The sequence below is a fragment of the Zingiber officinale genome, chromosome 2A (genome assembly GCF_018446385.1).
Source record: "Zingiber officinale cultivar Zhangliang chromosome 2A, Zo_v1.1, whole genome shotgun sequence".
Taxonomy (NCBI): domain Eukaryota; kingdom Viridiplantae; phylum Streptophyta; class Magnoliopsida; order Zingiberales; family Zingiberaceae; genus Zingiber; species Zingiber officinale.
In genome coordinates, this window is record NC_055988.1 from 107711278 (window position 1) to 107723875 (window position 12598).

At 39.0% G+C, this 12598-nt stretch overlaps 1 protein-coding gene and 1 long non-coding RNA gene across 2 annotated transcripts; both read left to right on the forward strand.

Annotated features, from left to right (window-relative positions):
* The first annotated feature begins 396 nt into the window (after window positions 1-396).
* On the forward strand, window positions 397-1094 carry LOC122043882 (ethylene-responsive transcription factor ERF110-like). The gene is made up of 2 exons (XM_042604448.1): window positions 397-540; window positions 879-1094. The coding sequence occupies exons 1-2, from the start codon at window positions 397-399 to the stop codon at window positions 1092-1094; spliced, it is 360 nt and encodes a 119-aa protein (XP_042460382.1).
* Window positions 1095-5682: 4588 nt separating this feature from the next.
* LOC122041890 lies at window positions 5683-6954 on the forward strand. Its single transcript, XR_006129116.1, has 3 exons — window positions 5683-5694; window positions 6638-6711; window positions 6806-6954. It is a non-coding gene; the product is annotated as an uncharacterized LOC122041890 (long non-coding RNA).
* The last annotated feature ends 5644 nt before the right edge of the window (window positions 6955-12598 follow it).

The window sequence follows — 12598 nt, forward strand, 5'->3', positions numbered from 1 at the left end:
CCTGTCAGGGCGCCTTTTACCATCAGATGTTTACTGTCAGACCGATCGGCCTGCCCTTTTCTCATGAGTCTGGTCGGCTCACCCTTCTTCGACGGACCACCTGGCCCTTTGACCTCCACGTGGTGTTGACCCCTCATTAGGGGGTCCCGGGCTTTTACCACCGGATCACCCTAAATTTAGGAAGTTACCGTTTTTAAAATTTAAATTTAGGGAACTAATAGGGTATCTGATACAAGGGATTTGTTTTAGATAAAATGTAAAATTTAAAGTAAAATGTATATTTAATGTATTAATGCTCTAAGTTAGGTATAACGTCTCCTAAATTGCATATTAATAAGTGTTAAACTAGTCAAACAAAAAAATTAATTAACTAATTAATATCATTAATAGCGATGCATGGACCTTGCTAAGTTGGAAAGGAGACGCCATTTGACTGGATTAAAGATAGAAGACGATCCAACAAACAAGAAGCTTCTGCACGGCTTCACTTCACGCAGGCGAAGCTGCAGGACGACTCACGGCCGAGCTCAAGACAAACCGGTCCGACTCAAGTATGGGCTCGAGTCGGGCCAGCCGACTAAAAGGGCAGGCGACCATAATCCAGAGTGACGGGAAGTGCATGGAGTGCCGATGAAGATTCTCCCCCTCTCCTAGGACACTATAAATAGGGACTCGCTCACACAACGGCTGGGAGGCGTTGCCGACGTTGACTCACGACATCCGCTGAAGCTCTTCTAGTAACTTACGCAAATAAACGTCATCAAAATTATTCAGGTAGATCCTCTGTTCAACTTTAGATTTTTTTTTTTTTTTCCAATTAATTAAATTGTTTGATTCTTATTCGCGTTCTTTGTCTTCTTGTTCTGTGTGACGCCAAGATTATTGTTTGGGTGGCGGAGATCCGCGACCCGCACAAGGCCGCCCGCGTGTGGCTCGGCACCTTCGCTACGGCGGAGGACGCGGCGCGCGCATACGACAGGGTCGCGCTCCTCTTCCGCGGCAGCAGGGCCAAGCTCAACTTCCCCGAGGGCGTCCGCCTTCTTCCTCCTCCGCTTCCGCTGCTGATCCCCCGATGCCGGGTGTGGCCGCAGTGAGCGACTACTTGGCCTACTCGCGGCTGCTGCTGGGCGCGCCGGAGGGCCTACTAGATCAGTTTGTCGCCTACGACGCCCGCGCATCTCCGGCGATGCAGGCCGGCTGCAGTTCCATGCCTTTGCGCTCGTTTCCGGTCTCCTCTGTTTCGTCTTCCACTCGTACTCCTTTCAACGCTCCGGGCGAAGCAGCTGAGCTGCAGATAATAAACTGGGGAAGAGGAGGAGGAGGAGGAGGGGCAGAGAAGTCGGCGGAGAGTTGGACGGACTCAATCGAGTTTCCTCCGCACTTGCTAAATTGAATATTCGATCAATCATTTAGCAAACAACTCTGCACTTGCTAATCTCTTTTCTCTACTCTTCCTAGTGATAACATTCAGGCATTATACAGTTCGTCATGTTCCATCAATGCAGGTAAACATGGTTGAATCATTGGATCTTGCGAAATAAATGACTTGCCATTACCAAACCTCTAAGCACAGTTAGATAGGGGACTAATCTGTTTTCAAGAAACCGTGTTTAACTAACACATACCTCTAAGTAAAATCCTTAGATAGGGGACTAATATAAAAAGGAGTATTAAAAATGGCTACAAATTAAAGAAATCCTTAGATTTTAATAAATACTAAAGAGACCTTCCGTGTTAAAAATTATAACACTTCTCACTTTCTAAAATCTCTCAGTGTTCTTTAGTAATCACATATAACAGAAAGTCTCAATTTAAATTCATTTTTTATTCATATGTATTATATGAATTTTTCTATTAAACTTTTATTAAAATCATACATCCAACTGTTATTTCCTGTAAAAAATAAATAAGTAAATAACAAAGTAAAACATGAACTTCAGGTGTTTAGAGTTGACTTCTCTAATACTTCAATCTCAATTTTCAGTTGAGTTACCTTAGATCTAATTTTCAATTAAGTTTTTCATCGCCTAACCTCACTATAATTTTCATTGTCTAATTCCTAACTAAATCTTCCATTACCTAATCTAGTTAGAATTCCCATTATTTAGCATTGATGTAACTTTTACTACCCAATGCCACTACGTTTTTCCACCAACCTATCAGGCATCTGATCCTATTTAAACTCTTCACTCACTTTTAAGCTTCAAATCAATCTTATTTTATTTGTACTTTACTCTCAACTTAATAAATCATGATCAAGTTATTTGGTTATCTTTAACTAAATTCCTTTAAATATATTGTTCAAATTAAACTATCAAAACTACTAACATAGGGATGATCAATCTCACACTCTGAACAATGAACTTAACACGAAGGGCGAAGAGGGGAGACAATTGTGGTAAAAAAAGGTGAATATGTTTGCCCCCATCACCCCCCCCCCAATCAGTCCCAAGGCCAACACAGAGGAGGTAAATCACGGGCGGCTACTAGCCTTTGGAATAGTGACTAGCACATAAGGAAGGTATTTACTGCGGCTTTGCCGAGATTCGAACCCCAGACCTTATTGTGGCAACACCTCATGCGCTAGCCACTAGACCCATCCGAGGGGACGCGAAGAGGGGAGATAAGGACATTTAAGAGGCGATATTTTCAAACTAGAAACCCTCTAATATGAAGATATCTATCTCTAGATGGGAATTTTTAGATAAATGAGGATTTTTAAGAGTCATTAACAAAGAAAAAAAATTAAGATTTAATTTATTAAGTTCGATGAAAAAAATTATCAAATCGAGGAAATCTAAAGGCCACTACTCACTAAACAATGGAGACAAGTTCTGTGTTTGTGCAAAGGACTGACTTCAATATTTACCCGTTTTAACGGGGCTACCATCAACAACAATTGTTAAAACATACTTCTAACATGTAGGAGCACGGTTTTCTTCAATCTGCATCTCTTTAGGTGAATCCAAAACATGTAGTGATTCTGTCAGAAAATCGAGGCGGTGGATGCTGAGAACGTGGCGCTCCTGTTGACCGTGTGGTGACTCCAAATGACGTGAACCTGCAGTCACAAAACGTCAATGCCGAGCCAAGGAGGGTTTCCCCGACGTTGATCCTTCGACGCTCAAGTCAATCACGGCGGTATGAAAGCAAAGGTGCAGAGCGAAAGCCGCAGAGTAACAGTGACTATAGTAGAATATGCATACCTCCGTTGAAACTCGAGACCCTTTATATAGGATTTCGGGAGCGCGCGCGTGCATGCTTCTTAAAGCTTATTCTGAAAAAAATATGTCAGTAAAGTATCCCTGACACCATATCTTAACGATTCGAGCATATCTCTGACAATATAGTAGAAGCTTCTGTCGTACGATCCTTTGCTTGACCATGTTGTCGGTCATGCTATCTGTCAGCGACGTGGGTTCCTAAAAGGATATTGGTAGATTCTCCTTTTGTCTGCTACTGGGTCGAGCGAGGGGGCCGCTTGGCCAGCCTTTATCCATGCAAGTGTCGCTCTGCCCTTTGGCCGAGCGGGAAGGCCGCTCGGCCGATCTTCCACTATCCGGGCTCCGTTGTAATTCTGAGCGAGAAGCCGTGTTTGAATGTCGTCTACTCGGTCGTGCATTCGCCTTGTTGGTTCTGCGACCTAATATAAGTCCGAGCGGATAGTCGCTCGGCATGCGCTTTGTTGATTCTTCAGTTTTCTGAGCGTCGGAAGCTCGGTGCGTGGCCTAACTATGATAATGCCGGATCAGATATTCCTTGTTCCGATCGGGTAAGTGGGTTATCCAATCGGACGATAACATGAGAGCGTTGATCATCTTGACTTTGACCCTCTGCAGGACGGACCCTTCCTTATCACCGGATCATGTAGTTTTTATTATATTATTATATTATTTTTTAGTCATTTTTACTATACCATAATATTCTTTGAACAATTAATGTTCTAATAATGTTATTCTTAAAAAAAAAAATTTAAGGATGAATTTTAATGATAAAAAATTCATCATAAATTTATGATAAAATTAATAATAAAAAATAAATAACTACTCATCAGTAATGAAATTATTAATAAAAAATAATCTTCATCACAAAATTAACAATAAAAAAATTTCGTCATAAAATTTAAGGATAAAAATTTATTATCATGAAATTCGTCATAAATTAGCATGCAATTTTGAATTCGTTATAAAATTAACTATAAATTTTGAGTTCATGGTTAAATTTGACAATGAATACGAGTTTATCTCAAAATTTATAACAAATTTAAAATTTGAATTCGTCACAAAATTTTTAAATTTGTTATAAAATTTGATAAATAATTTTAAATTCGTTATAAATTTATCACGAATTCTATAACTAATATAATTCGTTGCAGAATCCCACTCTTATCAAGATTTGAATGATATGGGCTGGATCTGTGTCCCAGTTAGCAGATCTAGGGCGCCCCATAAATATAATAAAATATAAAAATTTTGATGGCTCTAGTATAATAAGGTGCCCTAGGCTTGGCATAGTGCCTTCCTTCACTGCGCCGTCGCCGCCTCTCGTTTCCGACGCTCCCGATCTGCATCCCCGGGCCACTACCTCCAGATCCGCGTCCCCGAGGTTAAAAGCCCGCCTTTCTCGCCATGACACCTCGCCCTCCTTCGCCTCCTCCCGCAGCGAGTTCAAATTTCTCGCCGCAATTTGAGAGACGAGTTCTCTGCATTTGTTTTAGAATGTGGTTGGATTTTTGGCCTTCAATTTGACCAAAGGTGGGATTTTTAGGAGGAAGAAGTCAGGAGAGGAGGTGCGGTTTAGGGGGAGATGGGCAACGCGACGTCGTCGGTGGCGGTGCGGTTCGCATTCTTTCCGCCGGAGCCAGCCATTTACGTGGTGTTCCGGGAGGGGAGGCGGCGGTGGCGGGGAGGGCAGGCTGCGCCTGTCGGAGTTGTTACCGGAGAAGAACGTGGAGGTGCAAAGTCAGGAACCGGGTGATGGCCACCTTCTGGTGCCACCTCGCCGCCCACTTCACGCTCCTCTACTCCCACGGCAAAGCCGCCGACCTCGGTCAGATTTTCGACCTCTTCGGCGAGCTACGCACCCACATCCGCGTCAACATCATGAGGTAGCTAGGGCAAAGCCCGTTCTGTTCCTCCTCTCCTCCTGCTCTGTAATCGGTCAAAAGATTGTTTCTTCCGGGAATTTTTCTATGAAAAAGGTCGAATTTTGATGCTGCAAGCTTTAGGTTCTTCCATTCTCAAGCAAAAAATTGTTTCTTCTAGCGAAATATTACACAATTTGGCCATTGATCAGGAATTTCTTTCTACCAAATTGAGAAAAGATTGAACTTGGATGCTGTAAACCCTCGGTTCCTTCTTTATTTTGCCTCCAAGATTGCATTTTTAAGCAAAAAAAAATTGTTTCTTTTAGGCAAATTCCACAAACTTTCTGAGAGATTGAATTGAAAAAGGTTGAAGGAGGCATCCTCCGCAATGTGCCCATTGGCGGTAGCCACCTACACTAAATCAATATCCTGGCTCCGCCCATGCCACCGTCGATCTTCTGTGCGGGCTTGGGCGCGGGGACATCATCGGGCTTGGGCGCAGGGACGTTATCGAGCTGAGTGTGGTCATGGGCAAGGGATTTCCGATCTAGTAGACCGTATCTCACCTTCACCACCATCCACATATTTGCCACCGAATCTGGAATCAGGTAGGGTTCTGCCCTTGTTTCCATGTAGAAGTTCCTACTACTTTTTCAACTTTTCTCAAGGTGCTAACTTTTTTTCTTGAAAATAATCCTTTGGCTGCACATGTCTTTCATATAAAAGAGTTTCTTTTTCTTTGGTTGTATTAGTATTTTTCCCTTTCACAATGCGCAATTTGATTGAAATAGGATGAAAAGTACACTTTGTCTTAGTATTTTCTATATGTTGTATTTCTCTATACTTCAATCTTTTTTTATTCAAAAAAAAAAACTGTTTTAGTGAATTTATATCAGTGGCAAAATAACAAATGCCCCATTAGGCTATATGAGATTAATCGAGGAAGAGGGTCACCAAAGAAGAAAAAAAAAATACAATTCATTTAAATATAGATGAGGATATAATAGGGATCGAGCCGAATCTCCTTGGAGGATTTATATAGTTGATCGTACTTAATGAGATAAAGACTTGGTTGTTGATGCTGATGTATAGTAAGGGCAAATGCTACTGAAATTGAACTAATTTTAGTTGTATATGACTCTACATACAGCTCAACGGGCTCATGAGATCCATTTAGCTGACTCAAATATCTGTTGCACTGTCGGAGTTGATGTTCTTTACTAAATACTTAGGTATGATCATCGATGGCATGATGAGATTCATATAGCTGACCCAAATATCTGTCTTACACAAGTAGTTGATGTTTGTTACTTTCATACCTAGGTACAATTATCTAATCTTGACAACTTTATATTTTGTTTGTTTCCTGTAACTATAGGAACATTTTTGGTTGACTTTTTAGTTTATTATCTGCTTGCTTGTAGAATTTTGTACAAATTCTCTATTATACTACATTTTTGAATTAGTTGTTGTAAGATTTGCATTGTTTATTAATGTCTTTATCGTATTTGAATGGCCGTGACAGTCCCATTTGTTCACTCATCGAGTAAGATTTTGGTGCCACTGAAAGACAAGGTGTGAGACTTTACTATGGAGCTAGAAACCTTCAGAGAATGACATATCAGGTCTCAGATATGAGTCCATCATTCAACCATGATTATAAATCTTAATATCGTTAAACTTATTAAAGAAATTGAATGTGATTCTGCTTAAGAAAAGTTTCAAGGACTTGGAATCAACTGGAGTCAAAATAATACCTGTTCTGTCCCAACCTGATGAAAGATGGAGTGGCGAAAGAGGATATGTACAGGTTACTCTTCTAACCAATTAATTTTTCTTTGTAAACTATACTTTCCGTCAAATATGTGTTTACGACATTGTAGACAGCTTTTTCATGAGCTAAAGATATATTAAATCCTTCATTAACTGTTGTTGTGCTTTGTGGGCGCAACTAAATGGTTGAGGTATGTTTTTCGAAGACATTATTGTAGCCATTTGCAAGTTATCTTGCAAAATTTTTCGAGTCCATGTTATTTTAATCTACGTATTCTATAGTTTTGGAATTTACTTGATTGATTTCTAGCTGTGCCCGTACCGTGAATTATATGGTTTCTCTTCATAATGTTGGCACCAATCAGTTGGAAGCTACTTGGTTTCCTCAATCATTTCAATTGTCATAGAGAGTCAGTCCTAGAATATATATATATACACCGAGGATAGTCTTACATAGAGTTCAACGATGGAATTGGACGCTCAAATAGTTGGGACTGTCAATCTTGAAGTAGCTAAATTTCTTGCATTTTATTCTAGAAATTGGTAGGAAGAAGCCGCCTCATCTGCTGACTATTTGAATTGCTCGAATAGATGCTTGGGGGATTTTGATTTATAACCGATTTGTTAAAGTCGATTAGCTAATTACTTTTGTCAAAATTTGAGGTGTTCGAAAATGGAGCAGTCTATATACTTACATCCTTCGTATTCCTCGAGATATTCATTTGACTGGACCAATGACGACACATTGAACCGACTACAATGATATTATCATCATAACTAGATTTTGAACATAGTATCTCCTTATTACATGTATTAAATATCTCCATCATATGTATGGTCTGAAATGAATTTTTATAACACAGTATTCCCAGGACAGGGATCAGTGGTTAACGCATGAGAGTTTGCATAATAGAGCCGGGTCGATCCTCGGCAAAATGTTGAGAATGTTGTCCGTCCCTCGTCACTGCCACGGGAGATCTGGACCTCATGATCTCTGATTCGTTTACATTGATCACTCTATTCCAACCCCGAAGCAATTCCATCTTAAAGTAACTCTTTCTATACGTCCCAAGCCCCAAAGGCCAAGCCCCAAGCCCCAAGACCATGGCTAAGGCCAAATATATATAGTCTCACAATCAAATATTTTCCGATCAATGTCTTTTGGCGTCGTCTTCCTTCGGTCTTCCTTCCGATTGCATTTGTCGTCACTAGGCCCTGTGGAAGTTAAGAGGTAAGTACTTGGTTTTGAGATTCTTGAGGTATATCATCTTTCTTATTGCATTTTTTGTCATCCTCCTATTACATTTCTGGTCATGATCAGTGGTTGCATTTCTTGTGATTCGGCTAGAAGTGGTTTTCATTATTTTTTTATATATGTTCATTGTTGTGACATGCTTAGGGATTTGTGTTATTTTTAGGGGTTTTTTTTTCTTATTGGTTTGAATTGTTCTGTAATAAACCTAATTTATCTATGTTCATTGGTGGATGCCACTTATGTATGTAAATGAGTATCCAAATCAATGAGTACTCGGGACAAAATGTGAGCTCGAGGGTATCCATCACTTTAAGCATATTCAAAACCGTCTTGCATATATATTTTACTATACAAACTTTGATTATTTGATACTTAAGTGACCATGGAGATATATCAAATATGAAGGACCAAAAAAGTGGTCATCAACCATCTTCATCCTCTACATTTCAATTTATTTCCTTTATTTATACGACCACTTAAGCATTAGAGAAGGTTCACTTGAGAAAAAATAATTCATACAGCTGAAGTGATCAAGCGAATCTTCTCTGATGCTTAAGTGGCCATACAAATGAAGGAAATGAATTGAAATGTAGAGAATGAAGATGGTTGATGATCACTTTTTTGATCCTTCATATTTGATACATTTTCATGGTCGCTTAAAGTATCAAATAATTTGGTTTATATAGTAAAATATATATGCAAGACGGTTTTGAATATGCTTAAAGTGATGGATACCCTCGAGTACTCATTGATTTGGATGCCCATTTACATACATAAGTGACATCCACCAATGAACATAGATAAATTAGGTTTGTTGCAGAACAATTCAAACCAATAAGAAAAAATATCCCTAAACATAACACAAATCCCTAAGCATGTCACAACAATGAACATATATAAAAAAATAATGAAAATCACTTCTAGCCGAATCACAAGAAATGCAACCACTGATCATGACAAGAAATGTAATAAGAGGTTGACAAAAAATGCAATAAGAAAGATGATATATCTCAAGAATCTCAAAACCAAGTACTTACCTCTTAACTTCCACAGGGCCTAGTGACGACAAATGCAATCGGAAGGAAGACCGAAGGAAGACGACACCGAAAGACATTAATCGGAAAGAATTTGATTGTGAGACTATAATATTTGGCCTTGGTTTTGGGGCTTGGGACGTGTAGAAAGAGTTACTTTAAGATGGAATTGCTTCGGGGTTGGAATAGAGTGTTGTAAACGAATCAGAGATCATGAGGTCCAGATCTCCCGTGACGATGACGAGGGACGGACAACATTCTCAGCGAGGAGGAGAAAGCGGCGAACATCTACTGTTGACCATTATCACAGGCTACTGTTGCTGTTCAAGCGGATGTTTGAGTTGATATTTTTGCTATCACTGATGAATACACAGATTTGGCTTCTCTCAAGTATCTGAGTATTGAAAGTGGTGGCTCATTATTTCTTTATGCTAACATGGATGATTGTACTCTTCCACAAGACATGTGAGTTTAGAGATGAATATTAAGATATCCATTTGAGTTTATGGATCATTACTAGTTGTAAAACATAAATTATTTGACAAGTTATTATTTCACCTTATGAAAGGTTTATTGATTCTTAACCCTAATACTCGGACAGGTATCCTATGTTGAATCGCCCTTATGCATGGGCTGCATATTAAGATTGAGGACATCTGACTTCAAACTTGGATACTCTGTATGCAACATTACTTCTATTTGTACTTCTTGTTGACGTGATATATAATCTTTTCAGCTCCTCCTTAGTAGGATTTATATTTAATAACTGAATTTAGACAAGTTTTAACTTATCTATAAGAATTCACAAAATTTTACACAATAAATAAAAACGTATGCAAACTTGGTTTATAGAATAGAATGAATAATCAAAATTCTATTTAGATTAACCATAAGTACGGACAAGTCACTGTTCTTCTCGCCATCCACTTTTCCTTTCTACTTCTCCCAGTCTGTTCTCCTTCTCGCCATCCACTTTCCCTTTCTCCTTCTCCCACTGCTTTTTCAGTTTATCCGTCCTTTCTCTCTCCATTTTCTACACAGATCAAAACCCCAACCAAACAACAAAAATCCACACCGATCGAAACAGATAGGAAGATGAAAGGTTTCACAGACAAACCTGGATGTAGATGTAGATGCTCGTCGCTTTCTCCTCCTCGCTGAGAATGTTGCCCGTCCCTCGTCACTGCCATGGGAGATCTGGACCTCATGATCTCTGATTCGTTTACAACACTCTATTCCAACCCCGAAGCATTTCCATCTTAAAGTAACTCTTTCTACACGTCCCAAGTCCCAAAATCCAAGCCCCAAACCCCAAAACCAAGGCCAAGGCCAAATATATATAGTCTCACAATCAAATCCTTTCCGATCAAAGTCTTTCGATGTCGTCTTCCTTCGGTCTTCCTTCCGATTGCATTTGTCGTCACTAGGCCCTGTGGAAGTTAAGAGGTAAGTACTTGGTTTTGAGATTTTTGAGGTATGTCATCTTTCTTATTGCATTTTTTGTCGTCCTCCTATTACATTTCTTGTCATGGTCAGTGATTGCATTTCTTGTGATTTGGCTAGAAATGGGTTTCATGATTTTTTTATATATGTTCATTGTTATGACATGCTTAGGGATCTGTGTTATTTTTAGGGGTTTTTTTTCTTATTGGTTTGAATTGTTCTGCAACAAACCTAATTTATCTATGTTCATTGGTGGATGTCACTTATGTATGTAAATGCGTATCCAAATCAATGAGTACTCGGGACAAAATGTGAGCTCAAGGGCATCCATCACTTTAAGCATAATCAAAACCGTCTTGCATATATATTTTACTATACTCAGGTTTGTCTGTGAAACCTTTCATCTTCCTATCTGTTTTGATCGGTGTGGATTTTTGTCGTTTGGTTGGGGTTTTGATCTGTGTAGAAAATGGAGAGAGAAAGGACGGATAAACTGAAAAAACAGTGGGAGAAGGAGAAAGGGAAAGTGGATGGCGAGAAGGAGAACAGACTGGGAGAAGTAGAAAGGGAAAGTGGATGGCGAGAAGAACAGTGACTTGTCCGTGCTTATGGTTAATCTAAATAGAATTTTGATTATTCATTCTATTCTATAAACCAAGTTTGGATACGTTTTTATTTATTGTGTAAAATTTTGTGAATTCTTATAGATAAGTTAAAACTTGTCTAAATTCAGTTATTAAATATAAATCCTACTAAGGAGGAGCTGAAAAGATTATATATCACGTCAACCAAGTAATGTTGCATAAAGAGTATCCAAGTTTGAAGTCAGATGTCCTCAATCTTAATATGCAACCCATGCATAAGGGCGATTCAACATAGGATACCTGTCCGAGTATTAGGGTTAAGAATCAATAAACCTTTCATAAGGTGAAATAATAACTTGTCAAATAATTTATGTTTTACAACTAGTAATGATCCATAAACTCAAATGGATATCTTAATATTCATCTCTAAACTCACATGTCTTGTGGAAGAGTACAATCATCCATGTTAGCATAAAGAAATAATGAGCCACCACTTTCAATACTCAGATACTTGAGAGAAGCCAAATCTGTGTATTCATCAGTGATAGCAAAAATATCAACCCAAACATCCGCTTGAACAGCAACAGTAGCCTGTGATAATGGTCAACATTTACATGTCAAAAAGTTCATCATGAAGTTGTTAATCTAGATGACAAATATCAGATCTTTGTAGAACGGTGTCTGCTCAGGGAGCAAAGCAAGGTCAGCATCTTCCCTCTTGCTAGCATACTGTTCCCCAAAACGTCTTGTATCTAACTGTCCAGCTGCGTAATCAGGAGGATCTGAAATGAATGCAAATACCCTGGCTGTTAGGAAGATAGATGCCACAGATAAGATAGCTAACAAATCTAACCAGAGAAGAAAATGATTTTCTAGAAATTAATTCAGCAGAAAATAGAAAAAATAAGGGAACTCTGAAAAGTCACAGTTATACATAATCTGTGCAAATGTACTCCCATATTCTGAACTTAGGTAAACAATGAGAGCTGTCATTGCTACCCCAAACCCACGACCACCTTGCAACACACCATCATCATGCCCTTGCCCTGCAGCAGTTGTTCTCTCCCAGGAAGTTGTAGGCTTTAGTGTCTCAAGAGCAGCAATACGATCCTTGCATGTTTCTACCTACTTACATCAAAAAAATTTGATTATGGGATACAAAAACTGAGCTAACAATTGGTTATTGTCAAATGTTACCATACAGGAGCTAGAAATGAATGCAATGGCATGACATCGTCAAGATCAACAGCCAATCTGTCCTCCAAATCAGGTAGAATAAAAATGTTGTGCATCTCCAGGAAGTTGTGCATCTCTTTCGGCGAATTCAAAACCAGTAGTTTCCATTATATTACTATATTATTTTTTAGTCATTTTTACTATACTAGAATATTCTTTGAACAATTAATGTTGTAATAATGTTATT

Coding starts and splice junctions, on each gene's coding strand:
- LOC122043882 (XM_042604448.1), top strand. CDS start 397: ATGGACCTTGCTAAGTTGGAAAGGAGACGCCATTTGACTGGATTAAAG. Junction 541..878: donor GCCGAGCTCAAGACAAACCG/GTCCGACTCAAG, acceptor TGTGACGCCAAG/ATTATTGTTTGGGTGGCGGA.